The 19,364-nt window shown below is 39.5% G+C and overlaps 3 protein-coding genes and 1 non-coding gene across 4 annotated transcripts; 3 read left to right on the forward strand and 1 right to left on the reverse strand.

Annotated features, from left to right (window-relative positions):
• The first annotated feature begins 210 nt into the window (after positions 1 to 210).
• LOC116201049 (probable serine/threonine-protein kinase At1g01540) lies at positions 211 to 3,458 on the forward strand. Its single transcript, XM_031532120.1, has 8 exons — positions 211 to 836; positions 1,332 to 1,513; positions 1,623 to 1,727; positions 1,866 to 1,988; positions 2,070 to 2,240; positions 2,321 to 2,450; positions 2,533 to 2,742; positions 3,070 to 3,458. Exons 1-8 carry the CDS (start codon positions 411 to 413, stop codon positions 3,247 to 3,249), a joined length of 1,527 nt encoding a protein of 508 aa, XP_031387980.1. The 5' UTR covers positions 211 to 410; the 3' UTR covers positions 3,250 to 3,458.
• Positions 3,459 to 4,960: 1,502 nt separating this feature from the next.
• On the reverse strand, positions 4,961 to 9,231 carry LOC116198794 (PI-PLC X domain-containing protein At5g67130-like). Its single transcript, XM_031529033.1, has 9 exons — positions 9,087 to 9,231; positions 8,848 to 8,940; positions 8,616 to 8,738; positions 8,045 to 8,182; positions 7,142 to 7,240; positions 6,553 to 6,856; positions 6,177 to 6,400; positions 5,930 to 6,016; positions 4,961 to 5,370 (listed from the first exon to the last, which is right to left on the reverse strand). Exons 1-9 carry the CDS (start codon positions 9,090 to 9,092, stop codon positions 5,170 to 5,172), a joined length of 1,275 nt encoding a protein of 424 aa, XP_031384893.1. The 5' UTR covers positions 9,093 to 9,231; the 3' UTR covers positions 4,961 to 5,169.
• On the forward strand, positions 8,430 to 8,503 carry TRNAT-AGU. Its single transcript has one exon. It is a non-coding gene; the product is annotated as a tRNA-Thr (tRNA).
• A 6,383-nt stretch (positions 9,232 to 15,614) lies between the features above and the next one.
• LOC116199271 lies at positions 15,615 to 18,963 on the forward strand. The gene is made up of 3 exons (XM_031529567.1): positions 15,615 to 16,186; positions 16,294 to 16,479; positions 18,587 to 18,963. Exons 1-3 carry the CDS (start codon positions 15,683 to 15,685, stop codon positions 18,869 to 18,871), a joined length of 975 nt encoding a protein of 324 aa, XP_031385427.1. The 5' UTR covers positions 15,615 to 15,682; the 3' UTR covers positions 18,872 to 18,963.
• Positions 18,964 to 19,364: the final 401 nt, after the last annotated feature.

A 19,364-nucleotide genomic window follows, 5' to 3' on the forward strand; every position in this document is an offset into this window, starting at 1 on the left:
AAGCAAAGAAGCATCCAATGGTCTCCACTCCCATCTCCCGCGTTCTTCCCATCACCGAAGCTAACGGCTTCAATATGGAAAATAAAAAATAAAAAAATAAATAGATAGATAGATTAGTGAAAAGGGCCCCGTTGGGCCCCACGCCGCAAAGGGCCGCCATCTCCATCAGTGACAGCTTTCCCCCATAAACCTCCTTTCTTTGCTTTGCTGCTTCTGCTTTACTCCCCTCTCTCCACTCCTCCCTCCACTGCTCTGCTCTGCTCTATATACGCCATTGTCTCTTCTTCATCTCTCCCTATATGAATTGTATCTGCTTCGAGACGAAGCAGAGCTGATTCTTTCATCATTTCATGGTGGTATCACACGATTGAGCTATTGCCATCTTCTTCTCCTCCTCCTTGGTTGGAGAGATGGGGGACCAGCTGTCCGGGACGACCTCTATATTCGGGCTCCACCTGTGGGTGGTGGTGGGGATCTGCGTCGGTGCCGCAATCGTCCTCCTCCTCTTCTTCATCTCCCTGTGGCTCGCCTCCCGCAGGTCCAAGGCCAGTAAAGGCGGCTGCGGCAGCACCAAGCCCACCATCCCCGCGGTGTCCAAGGAGATCCAGGAAATCCAAATCCATCAGGTCCACACTAAGGTCCAGCCCGACCCGCTCTTCCCAGACCCGCCCGACCCCCTGCCCGAGGAAGAGAGCCTCGTCGGCTACAACAGGATCCACATTGAAATCGGCAAGGACCACCGTATTGCCTACCCAGACCGGTACTATGGCGGTTCATCCTCCCACGGCAGCGGCGAGGCTCCCAGAAGCGGCGGCGGCAGCGACCAGCCGGGACAGGTGGCCGTGTTCTTTCCATTTCTAAAGCTCCTCTTGTTGTGTGTCGGTCGGTCCTAGTATTATTCTCGCAGGTTTCGTCTACTCTTTTATCTATAATTATTATATATACATATACGTACATATATATATGAATATTAATTACATCATTTAAGCAAAAATTACATTATCTGATCGAGAACATTAGCTAACCTTCTTCTTTAATCCTTTTTCATTTGATAATTTTAAATTTGTTACTGGAGTTTCATATTTAATTAATATTCATTATGACATCCTGCAATATTTAACATGGTAGTAGAGCGGAATGTGCACTTTGTTTTAAGTGTTGGATCCTCCAATAGCTTATGAAATTAACATTTGACTACATATCCGCATATCGGCCCATTAGTTCGACCGGACTTAGCAATCTGTGCTCGGTCGATATCGACTTAATTGTTGAGTTACTGATGGCATGTGATGTGCTCTTACATATTTCCCTTGCTCTTATAACATTAACAGGCAGTGGTGCCGGAGGTTTCGCATTTGGGGTGGGGCCACTGGTACACACTGAGGGAGCTCGAGGACTGCACCAAGGGTTTTGCCGACGAGAATGTGATCGGGGAAGGCGGGTATGGGATTGTTTACTATGGTCTGTTTGAGGACAACGCTCAGGTTGCCGTCAAGAACTTGCTCAATAACAGGTCAAACTAACTGACACTGTTTTCGTCTAGTTTACATTTAATTAAATTTTGGAAGTTTATCTTTGGATCGGTAATCCGGGCGAGCATTTGAACGTCGAGTATATTTTAGGGGGCAAGCGGAGAGGGAATTCAAAGTTGAAGTTGAAGCCATCGGACGAGTTCGACATAAGAATTTAGTCCGACTGCTTGGTTACTGTGCTGAAGGAGCTCATAGGTGAGCATCAAGATTACGTTGTAATACATAGTTGGCCTATTCGGAATTGATAGAGATTGCTTTATTAATTCAAGTTCTCTGAATCGAGATCCTCTAATTATTTTCTGAGAGTTAATGTACTTTGGTTCATTGATGCAGGATGCTGGTATACGAGTATGTAAATAATGGTAACTTAGAGCAGTGGCTTCATGGAGATGTGGGCCCTCAAAGTCCTCTGACTTGGGATATTCGAATGAAAATCATTCTTGGAACTGCGAAAGGGTGAGTCTACCAAAAAATTTCAAGTTCAAACTCGAATAAAAAATTTCCTGTGGCTGCTCATCTGGCTCATTGTCTGTGCAGGTTAACTTACCTTCATGAAGGGCTTGAGCCCAAAGTTGTTCACCGTGATATTAAATCAAGCAACATATTGCTCGACAAGCAGTGGTATCCCAAGGTCTCAGACTTTGGCCTTGCGAAGCTCCTCTGTTCTGATAGTAGCTACATCACGACCCGTGTCATGGGAACATTCGGGTCAGTAAAAGACCTACCTCTTTCTCTAACCGAGTGCCTAATAGGACCGACAAATGATTCTATGTTTCATGGTTATGCAGCTATGTAGCTCCCGAATATGCGAGTACGGGAATGCTGAATGAACGGAGCGATGTGTATAGTTTTGGGATTTTGATCATGGAGATCATTTCTGGGAGAAACCCTGTTGATTATAGTAGACCTCCAGAAGAGGTAAATGCTGATATTATCAATTCTCATTAATATTAGCTCATTGAGTAGCATCGTAAATGTGAATGAAACCTTTTTTCATTAGGTGAACTTAGTCGACTGGCTTAAGAAGATGGTTACAGACAAGAACCCGGAGGGAGTCTTAGACCCCAAGTTGCCCGAGAAGCCTACCTCCAGGGCACTAAAGAGGGTGCTCCTTGTTGCTCTACGATGCGTCGACCCTACTGCACAAAAGCGGCCAAAAATGGGCCACGTGGTTCACATGCTAGAGGCTGAGGATTCCCCCTTCAAAGATGTGAGTAGTAATTTAGTTCTGCATTTCACAAGCTTATCTCAGAGTTAGATTTACATATGTTACCAAAATAGGAACAACATGATACCATAAGAATGCTATTAATCAGATCAAGTTTCCAAATATGTCATAACTGGAACACCATTTAAGTTCCCACCTGAAAATTCAAATATTGAACTGTTTGTTCAAAATCTTTTATTCGTTCTTTTCATTGTAGACCCGACTTGGATGGCTACTCGACCATCACCGTACCGCAAGTTGTTTTCTTTCTTTTCCATCTAAAGTGACATTGTCGTATCTCATTTCAAACCTTCTGGTTCTGTGTGCCAGGAACGGAGGGGTGGAAGGGACGGGGGACGCTCGTCCCAGAACAGTAGTTCGAGAGCCGGACTGACTGAGCAGACAGTGAGGGAATCCGGTGATGACAGCGGGGGACCCAAACACGAAAGCATAGTGCAAGTGAACGAGATGAGGAATAGACATGAAGAGCCGAAAGAAGAGAAGCTGTAAAGAAATTCGAATTTATTATACGGTAGACAATAATGCCCTTATTCAGAAGCTGCCATCCCACGTATCATTTGTACCACAAAAATGTATTGTACGTATCATTGTTTCTTCCCTTTCTTTTTTTTCACTTTTGCTGTAATTCTTATGGAATGATAAAAAATTCTCTGATTCAATGGAGAAGCCCTTAAGCTTTGAGCCCTGCATTTCTTTTACACTGACTCCATATTTCCCAATTCAATCGCTGAGAGCAATGCCAGCATCTTCAGCATCTCAAAATTGCCGTCTTTTTGCAGTTTATACGGGATGAACATGCGAAAACCTTAGAAGAAAGAACTGTCGGTGATATATCGAAAATATCTAATAACTACTCTGTATTTTCTATATATGCATATATGTACGTCTATGATTTATGAATCTGCTGTTATGAGTAGGTGGGTGTCGGATCAAAGAGGGATTGGGGTCCCTCCTCTAACATGGGCTGTTAGTCGATTTTCCCACAGCGCAGGGAAAGAGAGGGGCCTTGCTCTCGACATGAGGAGCTTTCACGTTTCATGGCTGTCACAGCTAATGGAGAGCTGATAAGTGACATGCATTGGGACATCCAAAGAGGAATCTGTCTTTCTCTGATGGGGGGAATGAGATGCCCACAGCCTTTAGAAGGAAGTAAAGGAAGGTGGCCATTGTTAGGGTTTCTGTTTTGTTCCTTTATGGCAATTTTTCTCTTGAAAAGATGACCCATACGTAGTACTCGCACTGTTTTTTTTTTTAATTATAAAAGTGACTCAATGCCTAGTGTAATGAAAGATAAAATCCTAAATAATTAATAAATGGATTCGGACAGTCCCACTAGGTGTCGAATCTACGACGTGTGGGTGCCACTAGGTAGAGACTATTACTGTATGAAACACAGCTTTTCGCATGAATCATATGATTCTCTTTCTGCCATGTTAGCATTTTTGCATCAGACATGTACGAAAGGATTCTAGAACAGTTTCCTGCACTTCTGTGTGTCTCTGTTCAGATCAGATGAATATTCGGCAGCCATTGCATGCTATTCGACTAACTTCAGGCATAGCTATTGTACAAATTTCTTACCTAGATGTGATCTATTTCGGAAACCATAGATTTGAAGCGAGTTACCTCAAAACTATGCAGATTGGACCGATCGGGTCTACATTACAAATTCTGAAGCGTGTCGGGGAGATATTAAGTCGAATCTGACAGTCCACATGCTAAGAAGCTGCAAGTTCTTGGACGAAGTACAGCTTGGGATGGGCCCGATTGCGTTCAATTTATTTCTGCAGGTGTACTCGCCAACTCGCCGGTAATAAATGTAGATCTATCTGAAAAATTTCACTATATTGTCCATTCAGTCTAACAGATCTTGTGGTGTACTTTGTGTGTGTAATAACTTACACTCTTCATATTGAATTGGACTTCTTGGTATCGTCTTCGTTTTTTGCTATTATTGTGGACAGTCAATTATGCATTATCGATAGGCTATTTCCCGGACTCACATTAGCGACTACCGGGGCAATGAAAAAACACACTTGCCATCTCAGGGGTCTTCGAGTGAAAAATGCAAAAAACCTATTGGTTTGATTCATCAACCCGATACATTCACTACTTGCGAACAGTTCGTGCTGTGGGATTGAACGTGAAAATTCTGTAAAGTGATTGCCATTTTTCTATGGATAAGCCATAAGAAAGGAACATTATTATGGAGGCCCTAATTAATAGTATTAATAAATCAATTATATTTACAGCCCTCAGCTCATCAATGAATGAATGGTAATAATACCAAATTGTTCACTGTCATCCCTCTAATGTTTACTGACTAAAATTACTCTCAACATATACTTGCGACAAAGTGATGCGAAATGGGACCGCCGATCTCCTCTTAAAGTGTATATAACTGAAAAATTATGATCGTAGTAGCTGTGCAACAATCAAAATTGCTGGGACCAGAAACTGGAATGGAACCGGTCGGCTCTCAAGAAGAGAAGAGCTGGACTCAGGTGTCTGCGAGCTTCCTCCAGTGGAACCGGGAGAATCGGAGGACAGTGCAGCTGGTGGGGGAGGCGCAAGCTTAGGTACATCACATGTCCCGACCGTAGCATTAGCCTGGCCATCAATCAACAAATGAAAGGTCAAGAAACTGGAAAATTGCAGAAACACAAGTATGAGAATGACCTATAGCACAGGAAAAAGATAGTGGTGAACAATCACAGTACAAAAAGATAGAGGCTTCTGCAAATACGGTGAGTGTCAATACGCTGAAAGTGCGATATTTCTAAACTAGTCCTGCCAATGATCCACGGGCCTTGTTGGACTGAGGACTTGTTGCAGACAATGTGTTCATGAGGTGCTCACATAGGATTGTAGATCTTAAAATAGTGCCCATTGGGAACATAACTGTAGGCATTCTGTGAAATTGATGGGCATAACAATTTTTGGTTCAAAAGGATCTGAATAAGGTATCTAAAACACCCGAGACGAGCTACAGCGGCTTAATCAACATCCCAAAGGATCAGTGAGTTTCTACATTAGTTTTAGGCAGATTCTACCCAGTCTAACAGCTGACACTGTGAACAAGTGATTTGGTGTAACCATTCGGTTGAGGCAGAAATCTGTTTCCTATTGAAGGATCCTGAGCAAGGAATTGAAGGTCACGATGACGTACCCGGCAGTAGGCGATATTGTCACATCCGCAAGTCAAGTGCCCGTTTGCTTCATCAACCGCTACTGGGGCTCCACCTCCATCACTCCTCTGCCCACACAACAATATTAAGATCCCACCAAAAATCATAACGGACGCCTAACGTCATCTCATGTGTACAGATTTCCGGTTAGCCGGGGAAAAAACGGAAAAAAAAACGGAAAAGAAAAAAGATAGACATATATTTTGGCATTTTTTAAGCGGCAGTCACCTGGTAAAAATCGACAGCAATGAAGTTGGGCCACCTTTTACCGGCAGCTTCATAGCAAGTGGTCATCATGGTGGTCAGTGAAGCTGAATTGTCGGAACAAGCCTCTGTAATATTGGGATTGTCAGGGAAGTAGTTCTCCAGGACAAGCGATATCGAGCTAGTGTTCATGGGAGAAGATTCAGCTCGGTTTGGGCATGAACCGACCGCCATTCCTCCATCCCCGTCTGAAATTTTGTTTTGATCGAAAATGTTAGAACCAGGATTAGTATAGCAACATGTTGAAGTGACATTCCACGTAAAACACCTACGTGATGGGGGGAGTTCCCAGTTATGGAAAAGGACACCGAGTATTGTGAAAGTACATGTAACAACTCACATTGATTTTCGACCACGTAAGACCACTGATAAGCAATCCCTTCACTGGCCTCTTTCGACGACTTGGACGTGAATACCACGAGCCGCTGGTTGTTCTTCACCATATCATCCACTGTCGGCCAATCCCCGCCATTTTTGGGCATCTGGCTCACTGGAAACCAATATTTGTTCAGGCCTGAGGAGTTGAATACCTTGGTGAGCCCCTGTGTGGACGTCACATAGTCCTCGATGAAGATAGTGACGATCTCCGTTGGATTTGATGCAAGGAAGGATTCGATCTCCTTGAGCACATCGACTGCCGGTTGCTAGAGAGAAGAATTCGATGCAGAAACGCGATGAAAATTAGGTAAGTCCTTTCGAAATTCAATCTTTGAGGATACATCTAATGTTATTCTACGGCTTGGACGATTTCCGTATACTTGAAGAGCTATGTGTGCCGCGTCATGCTTGTTGCAAATTCATGTATCGGAGAGTGTTTGCATGAGACATGCGTTACTTCATTTGTAGTTTCTATACGATTATGACACGAAAATATTGCCTGACTAATAATTTCGGTTAAAGAAGACGATGAAGAAGCGTCGATTGCTTACGAAAGCGGTGAAGTCGTAGCATTTTCCCTGGAACGAGTGGCACAACCATATGTCATTCTCAAAGTCGTACATGTCGAGCATAAGCCCTCGGACTCCATTCTGCGGCAAAAGTGGAACAATTTTTTAGCAAACATACATTAGGAACCAAACTGCCACGTGCATCACTGCATTTCATAAAAAATCATGAAAAACAAATCGAAGTATGAATACGGCAAGACAACATGAATCACAACCCGCGCACATTACGTACATACGTGTGTATAAGTACTAGCGTAAGTATGTGTGAATGATAGTTGTTGAAGATTTGCTTTTTGTCAATTAACAAAAATGATAGAATCAAAAAAGCAAGGCTGTGACTCGAGAGGCTTCTTGTCTAAGCAAAGGGCCAGATGGTCCGTCAATGGAGCAGTTGTGATATATAATAATTATATTTGGGTTTTAGGTGACATTAATAATTATTTTATTGAGGCATCCGCAAGATATCCCTTCCACGTAGACATATTATACAAACAGCGAATCGATAAGAATTACCTAATCACGATCTTAATTAGCTATGGAAAAGAGGGGTTCTCTTTCGATTATGAAGGAGCTGATGGACCCAGTAAGAAAGTACTGGTAATAATCAAATTCGGGATCTCTTAAACGTAGTTGGCAAGTCGTTTTCACTGTACAAAGAGTTAATTAATTTAAAAAATGAAAAAGAGAGACTTCCTTAAACATTTGAAAGATTGGGTTAAGGGAGTCTCGAACTCTTATTTAGTTATAAAAAAGCACAATTTATTAGAGACAAAAATGCGATAAAACTTTAATGTTTAAATTCGAGTGGGAGTAATACTTCTCATAATCTTCGAGAAAAATGATATGAAAGAGTGTAAAAGCAAAGAGGGCAAATGAGGGGCGTACGTTGAGTTGACTGGTAACGTTGTCTTCTTGATTGGTCGGAGTGACGATCGTCGATCCGGTTTGCGACTTCGATCCCGACAGAGCGAACGAGTTATGCGTCGTCAGCCATGAATACTTGTTGAACGGCAACCCGTTGACCTGTTCCTTCCCCCCATCATCACATCACATCACAGCCGTCCAATAAAACACGTACACACAGCAAAAGCAAAAAAATCTAACGGTCAGATCAAAGTCAACAAAGCAAATGCAATTACGGTACGGTGCGGTCCGGCCCCATCTTCATGCACTTGGCATTAAAACGTTAATAATAGTTTCCTTAAAATATGTTCAGATGCTTGGAGCTGGCTAAGAATCTGAAAAACAGGTCTCGAACAATGGACGAGGAGCTTTCATAGCTCAGTTGGTTAGAGCACCCGTTTAGTAAGCGGGAGGTCTTGAGTTCGACTCTCAATGAAAGCATTATTATTTTTTGGGAGCTTCGCCTTTTTTTTTTTTCCCGATAAAACAGTTCTCAATTCCTTCTTCTTTCTAGAAGGAACTATTATGAGAGAGGAAGGGTTGGGAGTTGGACCTTGGAGGTGGGAGCCACGGGCTGGATCCGGGTACATCTCGGCCTGGTGTTGCCATTCAAGGCGCAGGTCTCACACCGCAGCCCCGCGTCGCACGAGCTGTCTGAGGAACATGTCTCCCCGATCTTGCATTTTGTTTAAACAAATGATTCAATGTTTCAGAAGGAATCACAAAAAGAAAAAAAAAAAAAGGTTAGAATGTTAATTGTGTATATGGATGGAGAGAACAGAGACCTTGAGAGCTGAGGAGGAGGAGGTGAAGAGACAGAACAACAGGGCAGCCAAGAACAGAGCCTTGATGTTGATCCATTGATTCCTTCTCTGGAACTAAAGACACCATACAAGAGAAGACAATGAAAAAAAGGTTTCTGGGTAAGTAAGTAAATTCTGAATAAAGAAAAGTACAATGAGAAAAGAAATGGACATGGGGGAATGCGATTATGCGACGATGGAGGAGAATTTTGCATGCTTGCCTGCATTTTCGGGACTCTCTCTATTTTTCAGAGAGAGAGAGAGAGAGAGAGAGGAGAAGTAGAGAGATGAGAGGGAGAGGGTTGTAATGGAAGCAAAGGCGTTTTGATTACTATTAAGTAATTGACGGGTCCATCGAATCGATGGGTTCAATCGTCAGCTATGAAGTGGTTAAAGAGGATGAGATGTTCCATTTTGAACCTGACATCTTTCTATATTAACCAAAAAAATAAAAGAAAGAAGTTTCCCAGCAAATAATAATAAAAACAATAATAATAATAACAAAAAGAAAGTTTTTGGTTTTCCCTTTTCTTTTTGGGATTGATTGAAAAGTACATTTTAACCCCCACACAGGCCAAATTTCTTTTTTTCCCGCTCTGTTGTGAATTTCTAGCATGATATATGGTCATAAAATCCGCATATACCAGCCGTTAGATGGGCTGCTCTCTGTGGGACCCATGCGCATCACGCCGTTGGAATGCAGGTTTATCGTGTCACGATCACGCTAGAGGGTCCCACGTCTTTTTGTAAACAGCCAAAAAATTAAAAACCTTGTACTTAACAATGTTTGGTCTTAGTGCAGTAGCAATTTGCAAAAAAACATAATCTCATAATTAAGAATATTGAGTTCGATCCTTATTAGCTGGATTCATTTGCCCTTTTATTTCGCTTCATTTCCTATCTTTGTACAAGACTCTTAGACTTCGCTTATAATCGGAAGCGGCTTTTTCCCTCTCCCTTGGTTCTTATAAATGTGATCGACTTAATGCCATGATTATATATGTTGTCAGTTTGTATTTCCAAGTTCTACGTTTTACATACTTTGATCAATTAAGTTCACATCCATCTTATAATATCAATTTGTCCACAAATTGTTTGATTTCACACTTCACAGTTTTTTTTTCGGATTATTTCACGCTTGTGAACGTTCTTCTCATTTCCAGCAAGATTTGGAATTTCTTTATTTTATTGCGGTAGAAGTCAAAAAACTTTTTTTTTCCCATTTCGTTGTGAATTTCTAGCATGGCACATGATTACGGAATCCGTTTATACCAACCGTTAGATGGGCTGCTCTTTATGGGACCCATGCGCATCACACGGCTGGGACGCGAGTTCACCTTGACATGCGGTCACGCTAGAGGGTCCCACTTCTTTTTATAAACAGCAAAAAAAAAAAAACTTGTACTTAACAATGTTTGGTCTTTGGTGCAGTAGCAAATTGCAAAAAACATAATCTCGAAACTAAGAATCCTGAGTTTGATCCTTATAGTAGGACTCATTTGTCTCTTTATTTCACTTTATTTCTTATCTTTATACAAGACTCTTAGACTTTCCTTATGACAGGAAGCGACGTTTTCCCTCTCCCTTGGTTCTTATAAATGTGGTCGACTTAATGCCATGATTATATATGTTGTCAGTTTGTATTTCCAAGTTCTACGTTTTACATACTTTGATCAATTAAGTTCACATCCATCTTATAATATCAACTTGTCCACAAATTCTTTGATTTCACACTTTACAATTTTTTTTTCGGATTATTTCACACTTGTGAACGTTCTTCTCATTTCCTGCAAGATTTGGAATTTCTTTATTTTATTGCGGTAGAAGTCAAAAGTTCTCGTTGAGATTATTTTTTATGTGTTTTAATATTAGAACAACTGCTCTAATTATTAATATGGTATATCAAGTTTGAAAGCTCACATTGTCTATCAAAAAAAAAAAAGGTTCTCATCATTATCATCTCCCAATATAATTTGCTTATCCTTCACACGATTGAAGAAATAATTCCGGATCTTACTAATTTGATTGATTCTTTTTTTCATTGAAACAAACATTGAAAATCACTACGAATTGTTTTATCTTTAGAGAGCGAAACGTTATCAACTGCTATTTGCACCGAATGAGAAATATCATAGATTCATAGGACATTAACCCTTTATTTGGATAAAGAAAAATGAAGGGAAAGGAAAGGGCAGAGATGAAGACATTATATAGAACTTTTCGAATTTTCTATACAAGTTTTTCCTCTCCTCCCCCCCTTTTTTCTCCATTTTCCTCCCATTCAAACACACTATAAAACCGATAACATTTATGGATTACATTAAGAAGTCGACCCTTTCAAGAGAAAACGGTCCACGAAAAAGAATGTGAAACATAACTTGAGGAGGAAAAGTTTGAAAGGGAACCGTGTTTGTGATACCCCTTTCTGTAATGTGGCGTATGAAGTTAAACTAAATTAGGAGACTTCTTCTACCTTGGAATTTTCTATTGCGCCGTAGTTGCCATCGCAAGAAAAAGACACAATCAAATTAATATCTTCCATTGCCAAAAAAAAAATATATTTTTCTTTCCTAGTCAAAATCGAAACTTCTAAAATACAAGTCCATTCTTCTAGCCAAGAAAAAAGGGGAGTCCATACTCCATGCAGATAATCTTAATAATAAACAAAATAAAATTAGGCTTGCGTTTTCAGATTTCTTTGAAATAAATAAATGGAAAAAAATAGAAAAAAAAAATGATACAATGTAAAAGTTCAAAAAGAAAAGACGGACAGCACTTTTGGGCTTGGGCTCACTGACATGGGTTAAGCCCCCGTTAGCTATTCGCCTAAGAACGCGGGCTTTTGGTCCATCAGTACTCATCCATATATTTTTTTCGGTGATAAGGATATCCTGAAGTTCAATACAAAATTAAAAAATAAAGCGAAATAAATGGGTATATAAGTCCAACCCGTAGAATAAGAATTGAGACCTCTTGATTCAGAGTCGACGCCTTATTGCATTATGACCCATTTCTTCTCATCCATATATATATATTTTTTATTACGAGAGAGAACATGAGGCTAATGCTAATATACATGTTACTGTTGGGCTTGATCGAACTATACATGCAGCTAACGAACCATAAGATGCCCCTCATGAAGAATCGAAAAGTGTTCATATAACAAAAGTTTGATATGCTAAATTTGCTCAAACTTAAATTGATCCCTAGTGGAGGTGTCTGCGCTCGTCAGGCATCGATTAAAAGTGTCGACACCGCCTCAATCAAATCTTAGATAAACGCCTCTTATCTAGCCATTGGGAATGTCAATGGTGTTGGTAAAAAGCCATATCCGTGGATAACCACATAATTTTTCACCCAACATAACCGCACTAAATGGTTATGGTGCGATAATTTTTAATTTAAAAAATCGCTGTGGAGTGGTGCCGATATGGTTTTGATGAAAAAACCGTGGATAAAAAATCGCACTGCAATCTGTATGTTTATACATATAGATTAGACTAATATTTCACCCGTAGCCCAATTTCAATCTCACTTGTTTTCTTAATCAATTTAATAAAAACTAATAAAATTATAGCAATTGAATAGTAATTCATGGATAATTTTTATTTATTAGGGTTTTATTTTATTTATTTCTTTAATTGCTACGCTTTTCGTGATTTTTATTTAATTTAATTTCGCTGTGCGGTGTGGATAACCGCAGTTTTAATGGTTTTTAATTTTCAAAACCGTAGCGAATGTAGTGCAGATACAATGTGCGATTTTAGATCACGGTGTGGTTGCAGTTCTTGGGGCATCTGCATCGTATATGCACTGCTACCATCCCTACTAGCCATTGATCTGAGGGAGGAGGCACCGGTGCTGCTTCCACCCCATGCTAGAGGGATGCCTCTTTTGTGTGGCAATTAAGCCAGAGGAGGCATCAACATCATGCCATACGACAGACACTGTTGAGCATCGATCTGAGGCACGCGGAAGGCGGCCTTCACGTATCCTTTTGCCTTAGATTAGGAATTCTAAGGTCCTTCTACGCATTCATCTGACATAGGGAGAGACTACACAATCAGCTGTATATAAGGCTGCTTACCAACATTCTACGCACCTGGTGGCATGATAGATTTTTTCTTGATATGCATACTTATAATTTCATATACCTTCCTTTATAATAATAATATTTTATGCTACAGTGATCCGGCAGATTTCCTGCCTTTTTTTTTATATCATTGTAATTTTGTTTCTTGAAGATTTTACTTTATACCCATTTTTGTACATCAATGAACATTCATTTATTTGCTCAGGAAAAAAAAAACATTTCGTGCTACTAAACAGAGAAATCCTCCATTCTTATTTTTCATCATTTTTTGAATTCTCATCAGCAATCAATGACGATATGAGTAAGAAGAGACATCTAATTATAACTTGGGCAGCATCTAATTAATTATCGGATCAGCAAAAGCTGCATCGTCGCCGCGGCAAAAAACTGAGAGGTCAACCATGTGCCCTCAGAGATCGAACACATGCATGCCCGAGAACTCGACCTGCACTCCTTGCCTTTTCAGTTACAACAGTGATCTAAGACATGATATAAGAAAATAAAAAGGTAAATAAAAGAATATTAATTGTCTCATTAACGATAATAAAATTTAAAATCTTTTAATTATTACGTGAAGATGTGTATCGCATACACTATGCTCTCCTTCTCGATGAGCTCCATCCCTTTAAAACAGCCACTTCCATAAGCCCCAGACCTAAAATTGTCGTAGTCAACTTTTTTGACGGTGGTGGTTGAGATTTTTTACTTTTTGTTATTTCACTTCAAACTTTCAACGTCGAAAGTATGAAAATAATGATAAACTAATATTATTTGTTTCTTTTATCTTTTTTGTATGTCTAGTTATGTTCTTATGAAAAATTCATTTTCATAAATTTCACGCTTTGTTCTATGCATGTAACACGTTGTGCTTTGAATTTTTTTTCTTGATATACACATTAAAATCGAAGGTGAGTGTTTGAAAAGATTGTCTATCATTAGACATGAAAGTGAATTTTTCAATTAGTTGTTTTTCTTTTCGTTACTTATGTACGATTAATAGTTTTACTTATGATGTCTTTTTATACCTTTTTTTGTTACTCTTTTTATACTTCTTTCATATAGTTTTTTCATATCTTATTCGTCAATTTAAATTACCCTCAGCCATATATTTAATATTTAATAATATATACATTTTAATTATTATAATTTTTAAATAATTGAAAAAACTTAAATTATAATTTTTTTTTCCATGTAATGGCTCCATGACTAGTTTTATATATAGTTGTAGACCAATAGCATGAATGTGGATCAATCAGATTAATTATGTAACACGCGTTAAAGCAAACTACAAAGCCGACGGATTGGCGTGACACGTAACCGAGCGAAGCCGAAAGCAATAGGAATATAACATCGAACCCAAGCTAGATGACAAATCCAATTCATATATTGAATTTCTACAATTGATTTTTGCATTACGACACTTGGCTCCGACAAAGCAAAATCACTTGCACTGAACTCAAGTGTTGGACTGCTTTGTCATTTAATAATTTGGGAAGACAAATTGATTAGTAATTAATTAACTCATGACCATGAGTAAAACAAGAACCGGTAGGCAAAAATCAGGAATAATTAATCAATTTGGGGAACACACAGTCTGTCAATGTCTCCTTCCTCCATTAATTACCTTCATAAACGCCCTCTTTGGAAATAATAAAGAAACCGAAGCACAACGTGCCCCCTGCAACCTAAAATGGACGCGATCGATAGATCTTAAGGGGAAGAGAATCAGAAACAATAGAAAAATTAATCAACCTGCTGTCCTTATTAATGAAGGGCATGGTAGCTAGGGTTTCTGCACCACCCCCAACCTTGATAAAAATACACAGCTCCGTACGTCTCTGCGTGATGTCGCCTTCCCTGATTGTCGAATTTGGGGGCACCTTCGGTTCACTCTTTTGTAAGAAAATGAACATGTAACCTACAATTTGATGATTTTTCAACTCTTATTTTCGAACTCTAGAATGAATTTAAGGGTTTATTGTTGAATGAACTGAGGTTATGGTAAAAAAGCGCGTATTAAAGAAGACATAATAGTAGTATTTGTATGATTAGATAGATTTATTTTCCAAGTAAAAACAAGATTTACTCTTCACCGAAAAAAAAACAAGATTTATTGACCTCTGAGGTGCGCATCATTTAGTAAACTGCTAGATGAACCTTTTCCTTTTTCGATTTATATCATTTGGTATTTGAAAATTCAATTGAGCCTAATAAGTTCGAATGAAATCGAACCATTAAGGGATAAAAATTTTTCAATCATGGATTTTCTCCAGTTGCACGACTTGAAACCGAAATCTTATTTAAGAAAAAAAAGAAAAGGATAAATCACTTGAACCCAACTATTGGTTTTTAGTAGTAAACTGCATGTAATGGAAGAATTTGAAATATAAAGTATTTTGTGGTCAAATAAGCTGATATTTAAGCTGAGATTATACAGTCAATAGGGGGATGAGCATATTTCGTGATTTCCAAAAGAAAAAAAAAATATTGACAAAAAAGCTTGATTTCGTAATTCGGAGTGTTAGGATTAAAAGAATATATATATATATGCACCATGCAATTAAGAAAACACAAACTCCAATATCATTGTGATTACTGAAGCTTCCAAGTGAGCATCACTGAAATCTCCCTAGCTCCCCCCCCCCCCCCCCCCCCCTGAAACCATCTGATCTTCATTACCTCAAACTTTGCTTGGTGGTTCACTAAGCAAACGGGCAAACGGCAATGTCGTCGACAAACCTCTCTAAGACGGACTCGGAAGTGAGCAGCCTCACCCCATCATCACCACCCAACTCCTCCCCAGCCCGAGGCGGCCGCCCGGCATACTTTGTCCAAAGCCCGTCCCGGGACTCTCACGATGCGACCACAACCAACTCATCCCACCACTCCACCCCGGCTGCCCTCAGCCCCGCCGGTTCCCCTCCCCGTTCCCACTCAAACTCCTCCCTTGGCCCCCACTCCAATCGTTCCTCCTCCACCCGTTTCTCTGGTTCCCTCAAGCACACCAAGCACGGTCGCAGGGGTTCCCGTCGTGGTGTGCCCTGGAAAGAGGAGTTTGATGTGATCGAGGAGGAGGGCCTCCTTGATGGGGATGATAGGGAGGAAGGAATCATTCCTCGGCGCTGCTACTTCCCGGCATTTGTTGCAGGGTTCTTCATGCTCTTCTCGTTCTTTGCCCTGATCTTGTGGGGCGCGAGTCGGCCCCAGAAGCCTAGGATCACTATGAAGGTGATAGCACCATAGAATTAACCATACGTCAATCTTAGATCAATTTGGTGCAGTCATTTCAAATTTAACTTTGTACATATATGTCTGATGTTGTGTTACGGGTGCAGACTATCAAGTTTGATCAGTTCGTGGTGCAAGCAGGGTCAGATCACTCTGGGGTGGCGACCGGCATGGTGACCATGAACTCCACGGTCAGGCTTACATTCCGAAACACGGGAACCTTCTTTGGAGTCCATGTCGCCTCCTCGCCGCTCGACCTCTCCTACTCTCAGCTCACCCTCGCCACCGGAACTGTATGTACCGATATTCCCTCCAACTGATTTCCTCTAATCTCTAATGTGCGAGACATTAGCCTTTCAAGCAGTTAATTCTTCAGTAACATTGGTTTGATCGGAGCTAGTCAATCTCACCTGCTAGAAAATAGGGCTCCTCCTTTTACCGGGAAAAGTCATTTACTTATTCCTTGCCCATGTCAGGTGGTATAGCCGACTGCGGAACTAACAGAAATATTCAGCCTAATATATTAAGCCTGTCATCACTAAGAGATTTAAGTTGCAATCACTAAAAGTGGTGATACTATGTATTCAAGTATTTTACTAAAAGTTTAAGTAAAATTTCCTTAAAATGCTTATATTATAATGACGTAATAAAAAACTCATAGATATCTATGTAACTTGCTTCAAATATCTCAACTAATTTTTCAAAATATGTATAACTTATTCAAAAGACGTATACTTTTCTCAAACTATTTTACTATTATTTTTAAGTTATTTGTTGCATGCATTAACACTTTAAAGTGATTGCACTTTAGACTTTTCTGTCATCACTACGTCCCGCATAATTACATACTAGAGCCAATCCTCCACTGAGCGCTTCCCCTTTTTGGTTACAAGGGAGGTCTATGCATTTATTACAATGAAATAAAAAGCCTAATTATTAATAAAGGAGCACGGGTAATCTCACTGGGTATCAAACCTGAAATTTTTTGGTTATTAGGCGAGAGCATACACCAATATGCTACACTCTCTTTTTCTCCACCGAGCATTTTTTACATGGGTGTCACATAAATTTAAAACCTATATAATTATCTGTTTTCAAAAAAAAAAAAGAAAAGAAAATAATTTTTAAATAAGATATAAATTTTAACTTTTTACTATTTTCTGATGTGTTACATAGATTTTAAATCTATGTAGCATTTATGTAAAAAATTTCCCACTACACATGGACTCGAATTGGATTAGTCGGGGTTCGTTAGATTTAGGGATACCAAGGTACACACTAAAAAAAGTGTATCACTTATCATGTTGCGGCCTCATATTTAGGAGAAAAAGGGGGAAAAAGTCATTTTTTATCCTATAAGTTTGGCCTTCATCAATTTTGGTCCAATAAGTTTTAAAGTTTCCAAATCAATCTTATATGTTTGCTTTGTAAGACACTTTTGATCCATTTTGTAACCGGTTATAACAGAGTTGCTAATGTGAACTTGACGCTGTTAAATTATTCACTGTCAACTTTTAATTGGCTGAAAAATTGAAAATTGAAAGAATAAAAAATAAAAAATAAAGTATTTTTTTAAAAAAGGGAAGGGGATTAGACTAGTAAATAAATTATTTTTTTATCTTATTTTTTTATTTTTCTTTTAAATTTTTAATTTTTTAGCCAATAAGAAATCGACACATTACGACCGGCTATGAAACTGACCAAAAGTGTCTTACGAAACAAACATATAGGACCGATTCCGCACTTTTAAAATTTATAGAATCAAAATTAATTAAAATTCAAATTTATAGGACCGAGAATATCAGTTTTTCAAAAAATAAAAATAAAGTATCACTTATTGAATTAATCAATATACAACACGAGATGGACGAGAGAGGGAGAAAGAGAGAAGAAAAGTTGAGATAAATTGGGAGAGAAATTAACAATCAGTGTAGTCAATTAGTAGTTATTCTATGAAATTTATAAAATTTATCTTTAGTTGACGGCTCCCATAATTTCTTATGTGGACATGGACATTTTATAAAATCAAAAGTTAGATGAAAGAATTTTCGGACTATATAATAGTATAAAAGTATGAATATGATAGATAAGATATAAATATACATAGATATAGATTAACTTAAGACATGTCACCAGGATATATATAGTTGGGTCGTGCAGTGCAGTGATTCTGTGTTATAGGTGGAAGGAGTCTCACGGCTCCACCGTACCTGGTGACAGTACATGAACCAATTGAGAAAAACCATTATAACACATAATGATATCGGCATCGGAGAAGTGTAGTAGTATCATGTAATTTATATCGGTCCCTATTCCGAATACCACGTGATCCACGCAATGGATGCATTTATAAAAGTCCGCTTTTAAAAACTGGACTCACTGGCTAATTTTTCGGGACAGGTGAACGAGTTTTACCAGTCGAGGAAGAGCCAGAGGTCAATCGCGGTGATATTAGAGGGAAGCAACATCCCAGTGTATGGCGGAGGATCAGATCTGAGCAGCGTCAACGGCGTGCCGACACAGCCCGTTCCGCTGAGGCTAACGTTCCACGTGAGGTCGAGGGCCTATGTCCTGGGGAAACTGGTGCAGCCCAGGTTCGGCAAGAGGATCATCTGCTCGGTCGTCATGGACCCCAAGAAGATGGCTCACGGTCTTCCCCTCAAAGACAAGTGCACCTTTCAGTGACAACTTATAATTAAGCTTTTCGCTTCATGTCATGTTACAGTGAGCACATGGGCTTATTTTTACGCGAGTATACATATGTTCGGTTCGGATCCTGTCCGATGGTTATACACGCGAATGTTAATACTGTTTTTGTCCTTTGACATCAAATTCTGATCTATTCGACTGGGGTCACTAGCTGATCATCGCCTTGTGATGTGCATTCCGGGCGAGCTTGGTATCGGGTGAGGAATGTAATAATGTATTCCACAACAATATGAAAATCATCATTATAGTTTTGCAGATTGGAGAAGATATTAATTAGTAGGCCCATCTAATTCATACGAAATGGAACACGAGGTCCAACTGATTTAAAAGTTTAAACTTATCGGCGAACATCGTGGCTTTATGGACAGTCAAAATTCTTTTGCCCAATTAGCCTTCCAATTGAACTACTCGAAAAAGCACCCATAAATGCGACACGCCCTCATCTTGCCCACCCCCCCCCACCGTTCGA

This window comes from Punica granatum, chromosome 3, assembly GCF_007655135.1.
Source record: "Punica granatum isolate Tunisia-2019 chromosome 3, ASM765513v2, whole genome shotgun sequence".
NCBI classification, from domain to species: Eukaryota; Viridiplantae; Streptophyta; class Magnoliopsida; order Myrtales; family Lythraceae; genus Punica; species Punica granatum.